The 19,168-nt window shown below is 42.3% G+C and overlaps 1 protein-coding gene across 1 annotated transcript in view; it reads right to left on the bottom strand.

Annotated features, from left to right (window-relative positions):
* Window positions 1-9,092: 9,092 nt before the first annotated feature.
* LOC124047897 (adenosine receptor A2b-like) overlaps window positions 9,093-19,168 on the bottom strand; it is a 14,094-nt gene continuing 4,018 nt past the window's right edge. The window contains exon 2 of the mRNA XM_046368227.1: window positions 9,093-10,786. Coding sequence (XP_046224183.1) covers window positions 9,757-10,786 — 1,030 coding nt within the window. The 3' untranslated portion in view covers window positions 9,093-9,756. The remainder of the gene's footprint in view (window positions 10,787-19,168) is intronic.

Here is a 19,168-nt window from a genome sequence, read left to right as displayed (position 1 = left end):
GTATCCAGGGTAGATAAAGCTTTCTATTTATCGATGGTACCTGTATCCAGGGTAGATAAAGCTTTCTATTTATCGATGGTACCTGTATCCAGGGTAGATAAAGCTTTCTATTTATCGATGGTACCTGTATCCAGGGTAGATAAAGCTTTCTATTTATCGATGGTACCTGTATCCAGGGTAGATAAAGCTTTCTATTTATCGATGGTACCTGTATCCAGGGTAGATAAAGCTTTCTATTTATCGATGGTACCTGTATCCAGGGTATATAAAGCACAGTTCTATTATTAGGTGACATCATTTCTTTAACGGCATTGCTGCTAACTTAGTGGTATTGCTGTAAGATCTGATTTATAAAAATGTTAATACTTTCATCTAAAACAGCCTAGTTTTGGGTTGTAATGAAGTATTTCTTATTTATTTATTATGTGCAACTTGTCAAATACTTCACAATTTCAGCGGGGCTCTCTACTCGATAGGTTTAGTGTTCCCCACTACAAGTACATTATGTGTGGTTATCTTTGCTTGTGTCACGTTCTGACCTTAGTTCCGTTGTTTTGTCTTTGTTTTAGTATGGTCAGGGCGTGAGTTGGGGTGGGCAGTCTATGTTCTTTTTTCTATGATTTGGGATTTCTGTGTTTGGCCTGGTATGGTTCTCAATCAGAGGCAGCTGTCAATCGTTGTCCCTGATTGAGAACCATACTTAGGTAGCCTGGTTTCACCTTTGAGTTGTGGGTGATTATTTTTCCGTTTCACTGTTTGCACCATTCGGGACTGTTTCGGTTTTCATTTTGATTCTCTTGTTCTTTTGTATTTTATATCCATTTCCATTAAATCACATTATGGACACATACCACGCTGCATTTTGGTCCTCCGATCCTTCCTACTAGTCCTCCTCAGAGGAGGAAGAAGAAACCCGTTACAGCTTGGGGATTGGCGGTTACCTTATTCCATTAGGTGACCAGGGTGGGTTTTCTTTTTCATACCAGACTTCAGGGTAATGTTTGTTTATGTTTTTATTCTTCTCCTTCAACTTTCTGGATTTTTATTTGCTATTTTGGAAAAATGTTTAATGCATCAGTTGTTATTGTAATCTGGCATCTATTATTTTCCCACCTGGCTTTACATGGCTAGACCTAATATCATGAGAGGGACAGCTGGTTGCTCTGTCACTTTTGCTAGCTGGAATGTTAAATCTTTAAATCACCCAGTGAAATGTAAAAGGGTTCTTTCTCATTTAAATCATCTTAAAGTAGATATCGCCTTTCTTCAGGAGACACATCTCCGCACTTTCAATCACTCTCATCCTCTTTGGGATTGGTTGGGCCTTAGCGCCCCATCTCGACAACATCTGGTGAAATCGCAGTGTGAAATTCAAAACACAAAAATCGTATTATTAAACATTCATGAAAATACAAGTGTCTTACATTGTTTAAAAGCTTAACTTCTTGTTAATCCAGCCACTTTGTCAGATTTCAAAAAGGCCTTATGGCGAAAGCATACCATGCGATTATCTGAGGACAGCGCCCCGCGCACAAAAGCATTACAAACATTTTCCAAGCACGCAGAGGCGTCACAAAAGTCAGAAATAGTGATAAAATAAATCACTTACCTTTCAAGATCTTCCTCTGTTTGCAATCCCAAGGGTCCCAGCTACATAACAAATGGTTGTTTTGTTCAATAAAGTCCTTCGTTATAACCCAAAAAAGTCTGTTTAATTGGCGCGCCTGATTCAGTAATCCACCTGTTCCCCTCGTTCAAAATGCATACAAAGGAATCCCAAAAGTTACCAATAAACTTCGTCCAAAGAAGTCAAACAATGTTTCTAATCAATCGTCAGGTACCCTAATATGTAGGGTAATTTAAGACGGAGAACAGTATATTCATTACCGGAGATAAATAACGAAGTGCGCGTCATCATCCACACGCGCCACAAGACTACAAGACTTTTCCCCTGCCAAATCAGTTCGGTTATACTCACAGACATTATTTAAACAGTTTTAGAAACTTCAGAGTGTTTTCTGTGCAATACTACCAATTATATGCATATCCTAGCTTCTGGGCCTGAGTAACAGGCAGTTTACTTTGGGCACCTCAGTCATCCAAACTTCCAAGGATATGCATATTATTGGTACCATTTGAAAGAAAACACTTTGAAGTGTATGGCAATGTGAAAGGAATGTAGTAAAATATAACACATTAGATCTAGTAAAAGATAATAAAAGATAAAAACAACCGTTCTTTTGTATTTTTTTGTACTATCTTTGAAATGCAAGAGAAAAGCCATAATGTATTATTCCACCCCAGGTGCAATTTAGAGTTTGGCCACTAGATGACATCAGTGTATGTGCAAAGTTTTAGACTGATCTAATGAACCATTGTATTTCTGTTCAAAATGTTGTATCAAGATTGCCCAAATGTTTCATGTTCAAAATTGTGCACTCTCCTCAAACAATAGCATGGTATTATTTCACTGTAATGGCTACTGTAATTTGGACAGTGCAGTTAGATTAACAATAATTAAAGCTTTCTGCCAATATAAGATATTTCTATATCCTGGGAATTTTCTCGTTACTTACAACCTCATGCTAATCCGAATTAGCCTATGTTAGCTCAATGACAGCATACCGGGGAACAGTGGGTTGAGTGCCTTGTTCAGGGGCAGAATGACAGATTTTTACCTTGTCAGCTCAGGGATTCAATCAAGCAACCTTTCGATTACTGGCCCAATGCTCTAAGCATTAGGCTACTTGCCACCCCGAAAGTTAGTAGGAAGACTGTATAGTACACCTGTTATCTTGGCTAACATTTATGCACCAAATTGGGATAACAATTAATTCTTACACGAATGTATTTTCTCAATTACCAAATATGGACACACACCACTTAATACTAGGTGGTGATATGAATTGTGTACTGTTGCCCGATCTGGATAGTAGCTTTCCTAAGGTATCATCTTCATCAAAAACAGTATCCACAATTCAGCTATTTCTTAAGACATATGGCATATCTGATGCTTGGCATTTCCGGAATCGTACAGCTAGGGAGTATTGTTTTTTTCTCACCAGTTCATGAGACCTTCTCCCGTATAGACTACTTTTTCCTAGACAATAGATGTCTACCACTTATCACAGAGTGTGATTACCAAGCTATAGTTATTTCAGATCATTCTCTCCTTACTAGGAAACTACTTACACGAATCCACAGCCTAATTATCGACCTTGGGGCTTAAAACCTCTCTGGGATATGTGGCTAGTGTCCCACCTGGCCAGGGAAAATGCAGAGCGCCAAATTCAAATAAATTACTATAAAAATCAATCATTAACCCACACATGCAAGATAGCAAATTAAAGCTACACTTGTTGTGAATCCAGCCAACATGTCAGATTTCAAAAAGGCTTTTCGGCGAAAGCAAACGATGCTATTATCTGAGGATAGCACCTCCGTAAACAAAGAGAGAAACCATATTTCAACCCTACAGGCGCAACACAAAACGCAGAAATAGAAATATAATTCATGCCTTACCTTCGACGAGCTTCTTTTGTTGGCACTCCAATATGTCCCATAAACATCACAAATTGTCCTTTTGTTCGATTAATTCCGTCGACATATATCCAAAATGTCAATTTATTTGGTAATATATAATAATAATATATGCCATTTAGCAGACGCTTTTATCCAAAGCGACTTACAGTCATGTGTGCATACATTCTACGATAACAACATTAGACCATTAGACCATAACAACATTAGACCATAACAACATTAGACCATTAGACCATAACAGCATTAGACCATTAGATCATAACAACATTAGATCATAACAACATTAGACCATTAGACCATAACAACATTAGACCATAACAACATTAGACCATTAGACCATAACAACATTAGACCATTAGACCATAACAACATTAGACCATAACAACATTAGACCATAACAACATTAGACCATAACACCATTAGACCATAACAGACCATTAGACCATTAGACCATAACAACATTAGACCATAACAACATTAGACCATTAGACCATAACAACATTAGACCACATAACAACATTAGACCATAACAACATTAGACAACATTAGACCATTAACCATAACAACTAACATTAGACCATTAACAACATTAGACCATTAGACCATAACAACATTAACATTAGACCATAACAACATTAGACCATTAGACCATAGACCATTAGACCATTAGACCATAACAACATTAGACCATAACAACATTAGACCATTAGACCATAACAACATTAGACCATAACAACATTAGACCATAACAACATTAGACCATTAGAACATAACAACATTAGACCATAACAACATTAGACCATTAGACATAACAACATTAGACCATTAGACCATTAGACCATAACAACATTAGACAACATTAGACCATAACAACATTAGACCATTAGATCATAACAACATTAGACCATACCATTAGACCATAACAACATTAGACCATTAGACCATTAGACAACATTAGACCATAACAACATTAGAACATAACAACATTAGACCATTAGACCATAACAACATTAGACCATTCATAAACATTAGACCATAACAACATTAGACATTAGACCATAACAACATTAGACCATTAGACCATAACAACAATCATAACATTAGACCATAACACCATTAGACCATAACAACATTAGACCATTAGACCATAACAACATTAGATCATAACAACATTAGATCATAACAACATTAGACCATAACAACATTAGACCATTAGACCATAACAACATTAGACCATAACAACATTAGACCATTAGACCATTAGATCATAACAACATTATTTGGTGCGTTGGATCCAGAAAAACACCGGTTCCAACTTGCTCAACGTGACTACAAAATATCTCAAAAGTTACCTGTAAACTTTGCCAAAACATTTCAAACTACTTTTGTAATACAACTTTTTTTTCTTTATTCTTTTCCCCCCCTTTTTTAACGTAAATAACAGATACATTTGAAGACGGGATGATCTGTGTTCAATACAGGAAGAAAACAAACTGAAACATGCTTTCTGGTCATGCGCCTCTATCTAACAGTAAACTTCAAGTGACCCTCGTTCAAGATGGCCGTACTTCTTCATTACACAAAGGAATAACCTCAACCAATTTCTAAAGACTGTTGACATCCAGTGGAAGCAATAGGAACTGCAAAAAGGTCCCGTAGAAATCTGGATTCCTAAGGAAAAACCCATTGAAAAGAGAGTGACCTCAACAACAAACAAATCTGAATGGTTTGTCCTCGGGGTTTCGCCTGCTAAATAAGTTTTGTTATACTCACAGTCATGATTCAAACAGTTGTAGAAACTTCAGAGTGTTTTCTACCCAAATCTACTAATAATATGCATGTCCTATCTTCTGGGGACAAGTAGCAGGCAGTTGAATTTGGGCATGCATTTAATCCGTACATGAAAATACTGCCCTCTGTCACCAAGAAGTTATTAACTCACTACTGCTATCAGAAGAAACATTTAGTGATTTTATAACACCTCAAATTGAGCTATTTCTCGAGCTTAATCAAACCCATGGAATGTCTCCTACAACAGTATGGGAATCAATGAAGGCTTATCTAAGGGGCAAAATTATTTCATACAGTGCAAGATTAAGGAAGTGCAATATTCAATGCCTTGGAGAACTTACAAATAAAATCTTGGATTTGGATATGGCATATTCACACTCTTCATCCACAGATTTACAAAAACAACATTTGACATTTCAGACAGTTTGATCTTCTTCAACTTGACAAGGTGAAAATCTAATTATATAACTGATGAGCTGGGTAGCAAATGTATTGATCATTTAGAGGTCAATTCATGCTTTCATAACTTTTACTCACAATTATACACTTCGGAATCCGCTGGTAATGTTACCTTACTCAACACAAGAAAAACCTTTGGATACGTAAGAGTATATTGCAGAGATCTCGTCCCCAGGGTGGTCTAGCACTTCTGAACTTTCAATAATATTACTGCAAGCGGTACTACTGCGGTATTACTGCAAGTGGTACTGGAGCTCGAAGTCTGTGACCAAAAGGCTCCTTAACAGCTTCTACCCCCAAGACATGAGACTGCTGAACAATTAATCAAATGGCCTCCGGACAATTTACATTGTCACCCCCTCCCCCATTTGTTTTGTACACTGCTGCTACTCACTGTTTATTATCTATGCATAGTCACTTCACCCCTACCTACATGTAACAATTGCCTCAACTAACCTGTAACCTGGGATCCCGAGTGGCGCAGCAGTCCAAGGCACTGATTCCTGCTTACAAGCTAAAATTTAAGCAGGAAGCACCAGTGACTCGGTCTATAAAAAGTGGTCAGATGAAGCAGATGCTAAACTACAAGACTGTTTTGCTATCACAGGCTGGAACATGTTCCGGGATTCTTCAGATGGCATTGAGGAGTACACCACATCAGTCACTGGCTTTATCAATAAGTGCATCGAGGAAGTCGTCCCCACAGTGACTATACTTACATACCTCAACCAGAAGCCATGGATTACAGGCAACATTCGCACTGAGCTAAAGGGTAGAGTTGCCGCTTTCAAGGTGCGGGACTCTAACCCGGAAGCTTACAAGAAATCCTGCTATGCCCTGCAACAAACCATCAAGCAGGCAAAGTGTCAATGCAGGGCTAAGATTGAATCATACTACACCGGCTCCGATGCTCGTCTTATGTGGCATGGCTTGCAAACTGTTACAGACTATAAAGGGAAGCACAGCCGTGAGCTGTCTAGTGACACAAGCCTACCAGACGAGCTAAATCACTTCTATGCTCGCTTCGAGGCAAGCAACACTGAGGCATGCATGAGAGCATCAGCTTTTCCGGATGACTGTGTGATCAGGCTCTCCGTAGCCGACATGAGTAAGACCTTTAAACAGGTCAACATACACAAGGCTGCAGGGCCAGATGGATTACCAGGACGTGTGCTCCGGGCATGTGCTGACCAACTTGCAGGTGTCTTCACTGACATTTTCAACATGTCCCTGATTGAGTCTGTAATACCAACATGGTTCAAGCAGACCACTATAGTCCCTGACCCCAAGAACACAAAGGCAACCTGCCTAAATGACTACAGATCCGTGGCACTCACGTCCGTAGCCATGAAGTGCGTTGAAATGTTGGTAATGGCTCACATCAACACCATCATCCCAGAATCTCTAGACCCACTCCAATTCGCATACCGCTCAAACAGATCCACAGATGATGCAATCTCTATTGCACTCCACACTGCCCTTTCCCACTTGGACAAAAGGAACACTTATGTGAGAATGCTATTCATTGACTACAGCTCAGCGTTCAACACCATAGTGCCTTCAAAGTTCATCACTAACCTAAGGATCCTTGGACTAAACACCACCCTCTGCAACTGGATCCTGTACTTCCTGACGGGCTGCCCCCAGGTGGTAAGGGTAGGCAGCAGCAACACATCTGCCACTCTGATCCTCAACACTGGAGCTCCACAGGGGTGCATGCTCAGTCCCCTCCTGTACTCCCTGTTCACCCACGACTGCATGGCCAGGCACGACACCAACACCATCATTAAGTTCGCAGACGACACAACAGTGTCACAACAGTGATCACCGACAACGACGAGACAGCCTATAGGGAGGAGGTCAGAGACCTGGCTGTGTGGTGCCAGAATAACAACCTATCCCTCAATGTAACCAAGAATAAGGAGATGATTGTGGACTACAGGAAAAGGAGGACCGAGCACGCCCCCATTCTCATCGAAGGGGCTGTAGTGGAGCAGGTTAAGAGCTTCAAGTTCTTTGGTGTCCACATCAACAACAAACTAGAATGGTCCAAACACACCAAGAAAGTGGTGAAGAGGGCACAACAAAGCCTATTCCCACTCAGGAAACTGAAAAGATTTAGCATTGGTCCTGAGATACTCAAAATGTTCTACAGCTGCAACACCAAGAGCATCCTGACTGGTGGCATCACTGCCTGGTACGGCAATTGCTCGGCCTCTGACCGCAAGGCACAACAGAGGGTACTGCGTACGGCCCAGTACATCACTGGGGCTAAGCTGCCTGCCATCCAGGACCTCTACACCAGGCGTTGTCAGAGGAAGGCCCTAAAAATTGTCAAAGACCACAGCCACCCCAGTCATGGACTGTTCTCTCTACTACCGCATGGCAAGCGGTACCGGAGTGCCAAGTCTTGGACAAAAAGGCTTCTCAACAGTTTGTACCCCCAAGCCATAAGACTCATGAACAGGTAATCAAATGGCTACCTGGACGATTTGCATTGTGTGCCCCCCCAAACCCCCCCAACCCCTCTTTTTGCGCTGCTGCTACTCTCTGTTTATCATATATGCATAGTCACTTTAACTATACATTCATGTACATACTACCTCAATTGGGCCGACCAACCAGTGCTCCCGCACATTGGCTAACCGGGCTATCTGCATTGTGTCCCGTCACCCACCAACCCCTCTTTTACGCTACTGCTACTCTCTGTTCATCATGTATGCATAGTCACTTTAACCATATCTACATGTACATACTACCTCAATCAGCCTGACTAACCGGTGTCTGTATGTAGCCTCGCTACTTTTATAGCCTCGCTACTGTATATAGCCTGTCTTTTTACTGTTGTTTTATTTCTTTAATTACCTATTGTTCACCTAATACCTTTTTTGCACTATTAGTTAGAGCCTGTAAGTAAGCATTTCACCGTAAGGTCTACTACACCTGTTGTATTCGGCGCACGTAACAAATAAACTTTGATTTGATTTGCATCTCAGTGCTAGAGGCATGACTACAAACACCCTGGTTTGAATTCAGGCTGTATCACAACTGGCCGTGATTGGGAGTCCCATAGGCCGGTGCACAATTGTCCCAGCGTCGTCCGGGTTTGGCCGGTGTAGTGAGCGTGCAATCACAAGATGCTGGAATTTACTCTCCAATCAGATGCAGTATCACAGCTTTCAATATAAATTACTGGACATCTAGAGCATCATCACATCTTAGTGATGTGTGATTTGCTGTATGTTACTCCCCCCACCAGGACTCACTGGTGGGGAGAACAACACACAGTGATAATAGAGCTTATTTAAGACTTTTAATAATCTGACATTAAACACAAGGGACCAGCTTTTGAAAACAGAATATGACAAAATTGAAATACTGCATTACAAAAGGAAGAGAATACATTTCAGAAGCTTCACACTGACATACAGTAGTTTCATTAACTGCATAATGGTTGACCAGCAATACTGCATATTGTATCATTAAGTGTTGCGCAGTCGTTAGGGTCATGATGGTTTTGGTCTGTCTGTAACATAATCTGTCAGCATACAACAGGTTAGACCAGTCCATTCATTTATAATGTGATCAATCTTTAAATTTAGAAAGACTATTAGCCTACTGTAAAAAGCCTTAGAGGTGACGTATACAAAATATGTCCTCAAATAACAGCTTTGTGATCAACAAATACAATCATTTGAAGAAAGAAAAAAGTTTAATGGCTGGAAGTAATTTAATACCAGTTTGTTGTTTCCTTTCCAGGCTAAGGAGTCTCCCTCCTAAAGAAAGAAATGCTATTTCTTCTCAGTGCAAGCATTTCCAAGATTTAGGTCAATTTTTACAGGCGTAGGGAACATGCTTTAAGTTTGGTCCCTCACTTCTCCCCCTTGTAGTTGATGATGTACGTTGGGGTATCAGTAACTTGTCCATCACGGGGATAACTATATCATGACACCTCAATGAGTTCTACTGAGTGGTTAGAGCTGGTTTGTGAGGGGGACAGAGGCCTGACGTGCACAAATTAGATGTTTCCACTGTCACCTCCATCACCTCTGTTGTTCCCCCAAGGTTCTTAGTCTCAGCCCCACTTTGAACCGCACTAAGCGACAGTGGGGCATCCCCACTGTGGTATCCATTTTGGATGTAGCTGATTGGTGCAGGGTCTGACCGTGGTGGCGACCACTGACAGAAGGTAGAGGAAGCCTCTTTCTCAGCTCTATGGGTCCCTATGGGAGTCCTAGTGGGGCTGAGTTTGGGGCTGGGCTCCAGGGCATAACTGTTCACCATGGTGCCACATGATCCATCCACCATGTTGATGCGAGTGGTGGTGCGCATGACACTAATGTTGCCGCCCACCCCTCTGTCACCCCCATTCCCCTCCTGGTGTCCCAGCACGTGCTGGCGCAGGATCCTGCGGAAGGTGTGGCGGAACTCCCGGATGCGGTATGCGTAGATGAAGGGGTTGACCACGGAGTTGGCGTGGGACAGGATGATGGCAATGTTCATCACCCATATGTGTGGGCGCCCACAGTCCTGGCAGAACAGGTTGAAGCAGTTGATGATGTGCAGGGGCAGCCAGCAGAAGGCAAACAGCCCCATGATAATGGCCAGAGACTTGGCCGCGTGGACCTCCTTCTGCAGGGTGGAGCGGGAAGATGTGGACGACGAACTTGTCCCGTGGGTGTGCATGTGAGCCAGCTTCAGGTCCATCAGCCTCAGTTGGCGACGAGCCGCCATGAAGATGCGGGCATAGATGGCCAGCATGACCAGCAGAGGCACCAGCACACAGCCAAAGAAGTTGAAGTAGACCATGTAGTGCATGGTCACCACACCCTCAAACAGGCACTCTGTCATGCCCTCGGGGCATGAGCTGCTGTTGGTAGCATTGACACCCCTGTTCCAGCCCAGCATGGGCGTGAGGCCGATACCCACAGAGAGAACCCAGCACACTGCGATGATGCTCTTCGCCCTCCCGGCCGTCACAAGACTGTTATACCTAAAGATCACATGAAAACACAAGAGAGGAATTCAGACAGGTGCTTTATATTGTTACATGATAAACATTGACGTTCCCAGGATGAGAGAGTTATTTTTTTCGAGCCCAGACATTCCCAGACAGACTCAATAGTAAAGCATGTTCATCTTTCCTGGACCAAACCAATGGCTACCTGTGATCAGAGAGCTCTACAGAATATATGGGACAGGCTTCAGAGGGTAAACAGCCTTTATACAGAGAATGTACCAGTATCTACCTATATGGGAAATGAGTCCAATGTTTGACAGATTCGACTAGCCCTGCCATACTGGAAGATGGAGCAGCAGATATCAGCTCATTTACTATATGTGGACTTTAAGAAAGCATTTCCTGTGATTTAAGGAACATGCACAAAAGCTTATCTACCCTCTGATGTAACCCTTGTTGGCTGTCCTTTGTTTGTGCCCTAGACATTACACAAATGAAAATCTGTGTTCTATGTAATATGCAGAATGAGAACAACCGATTTCTATATTTTTTTATTTATTTAACCTTTATTTAACTAGAACAAAATCTAATTTAATAATATCACAAACCATTCAATATTGTGATACACCACACTTATAATAATTTAAGGCAAATATTCGCTCAGCATTAAAGCAAATATTAAGGAAATTAGTCCGTCTTAAGGCCAATAGTTGTAATGAACAGAATATCAAGCTGTTGTCAGGTCTTTCTGTCTGTTTTCTTCCATTGGCCATGTCTAAACCAGAGTTCATAATGTAAAATCTGAAAGGGCAGCGCCACAGACACATGACCCAGTTGTTTGTGGTTAAGGGGTGGGTTGAGGGGTCCAGGAGGGCTTAGGCCTCTTTGACTGAGACCTCTGTGGACCAGAGTGGCTCTAGAGCTCAGGATGTAATGAAAGCTCATTCATATCCACGCAAATGCATACACACACACAGGCTGGGTCCCTAACCCTAACCTGCTATGACTTTAACACGAAGGCAATGCTTCCCACGGAATAATAAAAATTGCAGTTGTGACTGTGACCAAACAGTAGCTTTGGTTACCCACACGCTTGTAGTATGAGGAACAATATTTCCCATGAGGCACCCTATTTCACTCCAGTTTCACTCTTTAAGAAAGGGGAGATTTGCAAGTTGAACACTTTGGTTGTTGTTGCCAAGTATTTTGGTTGACTTGTTTGGTTGTAGTCTGCAGGAAATATCCATTAACATACAGTTGTGGCCAAAAGTTTTGAGAACAAATATAAATTTTCACAAAGTCTGCTGCCTCAGTTTGTAGGATGGCAATTTGCATATACTCCAGAATGTTATGAAGAGTGATCAGATGAATTGCAATTAATTGCAACATCCCTCTTTGCCATGCAAATTAACTGAATCCCCCAATAAACTATTTCCACTGCATTTCAAACCTGCCACAATAGGACCAGCTGACATCATGTCAGAGATTCTCTCGTTATCACAGGTGTGAGTGTTGACGAGAACAAGGCTGGAGATCACTCCGTCATGCTGATTGAGTTCAAATAACAGACTGGAAGTTTCAAAAGGAGGGCGGGGCTTGGAATCGTTGTTCTTCCTCTGTCAACCATGGTTAGCTGCAAGGAAACACGTGCCGTCATCATTGCTTTGCACAAAAAGGGCTTCACAGGCAAGGATATTGCTGCCAGTAAGATTGCACCTAAATCAACCATTTATTGGATCATAAAGAACTTCAAGGAGAGCAGTTCAATTGTTGTGAAGGCGGCTTTAGGTCACCCAAGAAAGTCCAGCAAGCGCCAGGACCGTCTCCTAAACTTGATTCAGCTGCGGGATCGGGGAACCACCAGTACAGAGCTTGCTCAAGAATGGCAGCAGGCAGGTGTGAGTGCATCTGCACGCACAGTGAAGCGAAGACTTTTGGAGGATGGCCTGGTGTCAAGAAGGGCAGCAAAGAAGCCACTTCTCTCCAGGAAAAACATCAGGGACAGACTGATATTCTGCAAAAGGTACAGGGATTGGACTGCTGAGGACTGGGGTAAGTCATTTTCTCTGATGAATAGACCCTTTCCGATTGTTTGGGGCATCCGGATAAAAGCTTGTCCGGAGAAGACAAGGTGAGCGCTACCATCAGTCCTGTGTCATGCCACAACAGTAAAGCATCCTGAGACCATTCATGTGTGGGTTGCTTCTCAGCCAATGGATATTTTGGGTCCATGGCCAGGAAACTCCCCAGACCTTAATCCCATTGAGAACTTGTGGTCAATCCTCAAGAGGCTGGTGGAAAAACAAAAACCCACAAATTCTGACAAACTCCAAGCATTGGTTATGCAAGAACACAGAGGTACACATGGAATAAACAAGCGTACAGTCAATAACACAATAGAATAGAAATAGAAATAGAAATAGAATAGAATAGAAATAGAAAAGAAAGTCTATATACAGTGTGTGCAAATGGTGTGAGGAGGTAGGCAATAAATAGGCTATAGTAACGAAATAATTACAATTTAGCAGATTAACACTGGAATAATAAATGAGCAGATGATGTGCATGTAGAGATACTGGTGTGCAAAAGAGCAGAAAAGTAAATAAAAACAATATGGGGATGAGGTAGGTAGATTGGGTGGGCTATTTACAGATGGACTATGTACAGCTGCAGCGATCAGTTAGCTGCTCAGATAGCTGATGTTTAAAGTTAGTGAGGGAAATAAAAGTCTCCAGCTTCAGTAATTTTTGCAATTCATTCCAGTCGCTGACAGCAGAGAACTGGAAGGAAAGGCGGGCAAAGTAGGAGTTGGCATTGGGATGACCAGTGAGATATACCTGCTGGAGCGCATGCTATGGGTGGGTGTTGTTATCGTGACCAGTGAGCTGAGATAAGGCGGAGCTTTACCTAGCATAGACTTATAGATGACCTGGAGCCAGTGGGTCTTGCGACGAATATGTAGCGTGGGCCAGCCGACTAGAGCAGGTCGCAGTGGTGGGTGGTATAAGGGGCTTTGGTAACAAAACGAATGGCACTGTGATAGACTGCATCCAGTTTTCTGAGTAGAGTATTGGAAGTTATTTTGTAAATGACCTCGCCAAAGTCGAGGATCGGTAGGATAGTCAGTTTTACTAGGGTAAGTTTGGCGGCGTGAGTGAAGGAGGCTTTGTTGCGAAAAAAGAAAGCCGATTCTAGATTTGATTTTGGATTGGAGATGTTAAATATGAGTCTGGAAGGAGAGTTTATAGTCTAGCCAGACACCTAGGTATTTGTAGATGTCCACATATTCTAGGTCAGAACCGTCCAGGGTAGTGATGCTAGTCGGGCGAGCGGGTGCGGGCAACGAACGGTTGAAAAGCATGCATTTGGTTTTACTAGTGTTTAAGAGCAGTTGGAGGCCACAGAAGGCGTGTTGTATGGCATTGAAGCCCGGAGGTTAGTTAACACAGTGTCCAAAGAAGGGCCAGATGTATACAGAATGGTGTTGTCTACGTAGAGGTGGATCAGGAAATCACCCGCAGCAAGAGCGACATCATTGATATATACAGAGAAAATAATCGGCCCGAGAATTGAACCCTGTGGCCCCATAGAGACTGCCAGAGGACCGGACAACAGTCCCTCCGATTTGACACACTGAACTCTGTCTGCGAAGTAGTTGGTGAACCAGGCGAGGCAGTCATTTGAGTCTGCCGATAACCCTACGGTGACTGACAGAGTCGAAAACCTTGGCCAGGTTGATGAAGACGGCTGCACAGTACTGTCTTTTATCGATGGCGGTTATGATATCGTTTAGTACCTTTAATCAAATCAAAATCAAATCAAATCCAATTTTATTTTTCACATACACAGTGTGTTGGCAGCAGCCAGTCAATGTTAGTGGTGGCTGTTTAACAGTCTGATGGCTTTGAGATAGAAGCTGTTTTTCAGTCTCTCGGTCCCAGCTTTGATGCATCTGTACTGACCTCGCCTTCTGGATGATAGCTGGGTGAACAGGCAGTGGCTCGGGTGGTTGTTGTCCTTGATGATCTTTATGGCCTTCCTGTGACATCGGGTGGTGTAAGTGTCCTGGAGGGCAGGTAGTTTGCCCCTGGTGATGCGTTGTGCAGACCTCACTACCCTCTGAAGAGCCTTACGGTTGTGGGCTGAGCAGTTGCCGTACCAGGCGGTGATACAGCCCGACAGGATGCTCTCGATTGTGCATCTGTATAAGTTTGTGAGTGCTTTTGGTGACAAGCCGAATTTCTTCAGCCTCCCGAGGTTGAAGAGGCGCTGCTGCGCCTTCTTCACGATGCTGTCTGTGTGGGTGGACCAATTCAGTTTGTCTGTGATGTGTACGCCAAGGAACTTAAAACTTACTACCTTGAGCTAGGCTGAGGTGTACCCGTGACAGCTCAGCTCAGAAACCAGGTTGCACAGCGGAGAAGGTACGGTGGGATTCGAAATGGTCAATGATCTGTTTATTAACTTGGCTTCCAAAGACTTTAGAGAGGAAGGGCAAGATGGATATAGGTCTATAACAGTTTGGGTATAGAGTGTCAGCCCCTTTGAAGAGGAGGATGACTGTGGCAGCTTTCCAATCTTCAGGGATCTCGGACGATACGAAAGAGAATAGTAGTACACAACGTTGTACGAGATCTTCAGTTTCTTGGCAATTTCTCTCATGCAATAGCCTTTCTTTTCTCAGAACAAGAATAGACTGACGAGTTTCAGAAGAAAGTTCTTTGTTTCTGGCCATTTTGAGCCTGATACTCCAGATACTCAACTAGTCTGAAGAAGGCCAGTTGTATTGCTTCTTTAATCAGTTTTCAGCTGTTCTAACATAATTGCAAAAGGGTTTTCTAATGATCAATTAGCCTTCTAAAATGATAGAATTGGATTAGCTAACACAACCTGACATTGGAACACAGGAGTGATGGTTGCTGATAATGGGCCTCTGTACGCCTATTCCATAAAAAATCTGCCATTTCCAGCTACAATATTAATTTACCACATTAACAATGTCTACACTGTCACGCCTTGGTCATTGTATTTTGTGTTTTCGTTATATATTTGTTCAGGCCAGGGTGTGACATGGGTTTATTGTGTTGTCGTATTGGGGTTTTTGTAGGCATTGAGATTGTGGTTGATTAGGGGTGTGTCTAGTTTAGGCTTGGCTGCCTGAGGCGATTCTCAATCAGAGTCAGGTGATTCTTGTTGTCTCTGATAGGGAACCATATTTAGGTAGCCTGAGTTTCACTGTGTATTTCGTGGGTGATTGTTCCTGTCTCTGTGTAGTTGTTCACCAGACAGGCCGTATTAGGTTTTCACGTTCCGTTTGTTGTTTTTGTATTTATTAAGTTATTTCATGTATCGTCATTTGTTTCTTTAAAGACATGAGTAACCACCACGCTGCATTTCGGTCCGACTCTCTTTCGACGAACGAACGCCGTTACATACACTGTATTTCTTATCAATTTGATGTTATTTTAATGGACACATTTTTTTTATTTTCTTTAAAAACCAAGGACATTTCTCAGTGACCTCAAACTTTTGAACGGTGGTGTACAGCTGAAATTGTACCCCTAGGAAGCTTGTTTAGCTCAAAGTTGCTCTCTATAGCTGTATTCGCAGGCCTATAGGGAAATTCAGGTGTGTTAGCTCTGACAAAGTTCCTAGTGTAGAGATAGGAGAAGAAGTGGGATTGGGGGAAATTGAACTTTTCCTGTAGTTGAGCAAAATGAGACAAATGTATCATCAAATAATAATTGGGATAGTGAGGAGAGGCCCAGTGAGTGTCAGATGCCAAAAGCCCCATCATTTAAAGATGGATGAAATAAAATGTTCTGATTGATTGGGCCTGATAGAGAAACACCCCGGAGGCTAAAGGCTAAACGGAACTGATTCCAAATTTTAAGAGACTGCTTTACAATTGGGTTGACACACCTTTTGCCTAGGGACACTGGGAGAGACAAGCACAACACAGAAGATAGTGCTGCAGGTTTACACGATTCAGACTCCATCTGGATCCAGAGGGGTCTTGGGCCAGTAGGATCAGTCTGTCGCCAGTACAAAAGGGCTCTGAAATTGCAGCCCAATAGTATGTCTGAAAATTTGGTAGAGCTAAACCACCTTAGGCTAGAGCTTAGGGTAGAGCTAGAAGCCTTAGGCTTCTGTAAATGTTATCTACCAATCTGCGGTACATTGGCATCCCAAATAAAATACATGAATGTTTGATCCAGTGAATTTAAAAAATATTTTGGAATAAAAATTGGTTAACATGGAAATATTTGGACAACACATTCATTTTAATGGCATTAATCTTTCCAATAAGAGAAATAGGTAGAGACTTCCAAAACGTAAATGATTGGTTCAAACGGTCTGCTAGAGCAACAATGTTTTCCTTATACAAATTTGAATATTTCCTTGTCACTTTAACTCCCAAGTAGGTGAATTGATCCAGAACAATCCTAAACTGAAAGCTTGTAAAATAACACTTTAAAGCAGAATTATTTACAGGAAAAAGCTCTCTTGACTAGATTCAGCTTGTACCCTGAGATTGATCCAACATTTTAAAGAATAGATAAGGCATGTGGTAATGTGGTATCAGGGTTGGAGATAAACAAAAGGAGGTCGTCAGCATATAGCGAGACTTTCTGCTCTAAGCCTGTTCTGATTATACCTTGAATGGCATCATTAGAGCGCAGTGTAACAGCGAGGGGCTTGATTGCCAAAACAAACAACAAGGGGGAGAGTGGACAACCCTGTCTGGATCCACGGTGCAAGGGGAAATAGTCAGAGGACAAGTTGTTAGTCTGTACCGAAGCCATGGGAGAAAATTAAATCATCTTTATCCACGCAATGAATTTGGGGCCAAAGCCAAATCTACACAGGGCATTTGTAAGCTAGTCCCACTCAACACGGTCAAAAGCTTTTTCCACATCGAGCGAGACCACCACCTCCGGGTCCCCCAATGCTGGGAAGTACAGTATATTCATAAGGTGTCTAATATTGAAAAACAAATGCCTATTTCTCATAACTCAGTCTGGTCAGAGTGTATTAGTTGGTGTAGCGAGCCTTCCATACGGATGGCTAAGAGCCTGGCTAGGATTCCACTCTAGGGGTCTTTGTTTTTCTTTAATGGTAATGAAATTGAAGCCTAATAAAGACGAATCTTTGATGTATTAAGGCACTCTGCAAATAATCGAGACAGGAATGGGCAAATCAGACTGGAAAACGTCCTGTAAAATTAGGTTGGAAAACCTTCCGGACCCGGTGATTTACCACTTTTCATTGTGGCCACTGCTGTTGCAATCTCCTCAGGTGTAAATTATTCTTCTAAACAGTCATGGGAGTCTGTATCAATTGAAGGCATATTCAGACCATTAAGGAATTAATCAGTCAGCAAAGGGTCTTGAGGAGATTCAGAGGTGTCTAGCGCAGAGTAAAATTGTTAGAAAGGATCATTGATCTCTTTATGTATAACTGTGGTAGCACCAGACAGGGTCCTTATTTGTGGGATTAAACATGAGGCCTTAGATTTATGGATCTGATGTGCAAGGAGTTTACTGGCCTTGTCGCCTTGTTCATCTCTGCATCGCGCTCGTAAGAGTAATTGTTCCGCTTGTCTGGTAGAAACCTCATCAAATTCAGATTGGAGTAGCTGGCGTTCTTTATGTAGATCAGAGGAAGGATCTATAGCGTACTTGTCATCCAATATAGCTATGGCTTCGCTCAGGTCTCGAAGCCGCTGAGAGCGGGCTTTGTTTTTGTTGGCGGTATGAGAAATAATTTGGCCACCTAGGTATGCTTTTAGAGACTCCCATATGGTAGAGCAGGACATACCTGGTGTTGAATTAGTTTCTAGGAACAAGGTGATTTCAGAAGAAATGTAATTGACAAACTCCTTATCTGAGAGTCAAATGGGGTTAAGAGGTTAAGAGGTCATTGATAACACATAGGAGGTTGCTGGGGAAACTCTAGCTCAAGCACTAATGGTGAATGGTCAGAATTAACAATACTCAGCTCTAGCAGGGCAGAAATGTGACGAAAGGTGGTGCCACGTTGAAAGTCACTGAGCTCTTCAGTAAGGAAATTCCACTTTCATGGCTGTGTGCTCGATTATATACACCTGTTAGCAACGGGTGGCTGAAATAGCCGAATCAACATATTTTAAGGGGTGTACACCTACTTTTGTAAATATAGTGTAGTTGGTTAGCTTTAGCTAGCTGCAGATTCATACTACAGCATTTCATGCATTGTGGCTAGCTAAGACAATCCATTTTTACTATATGCGTTAGGACAGTGGTTCCCAAACTTTTTATTGTCCCGTACCCCTTGAAATATTCAACCTCCAGCTGTACCCCCTCTAGCCCCAGGGTCAGCGCACTTTAAAATGTTGTTTTTTGCCCTCATTGTAAGCCTGCCACATACACACTA

Source organism: Oncorhynchus gorbuscha, linkage group LG11 (genome assembly GCF_021184085.1).
Source record: "Oncorhynchus gorbuscha isolate QuinsamMale2020 ecotype Even-year linkage group LG11, OgorEven_v1.0, whole genome shotgun sequence".
NCBI classification, from domain to species: Eukaryota; Metazoa; Chordata; class Actinopteri; order Salmoniformes; family Salmonidae; genus Oncorhynchus; species Oncorhynchus gorbuscha.
This window is presented reverse-complemented; position numbering and strand designations above follow the sequence as displayed.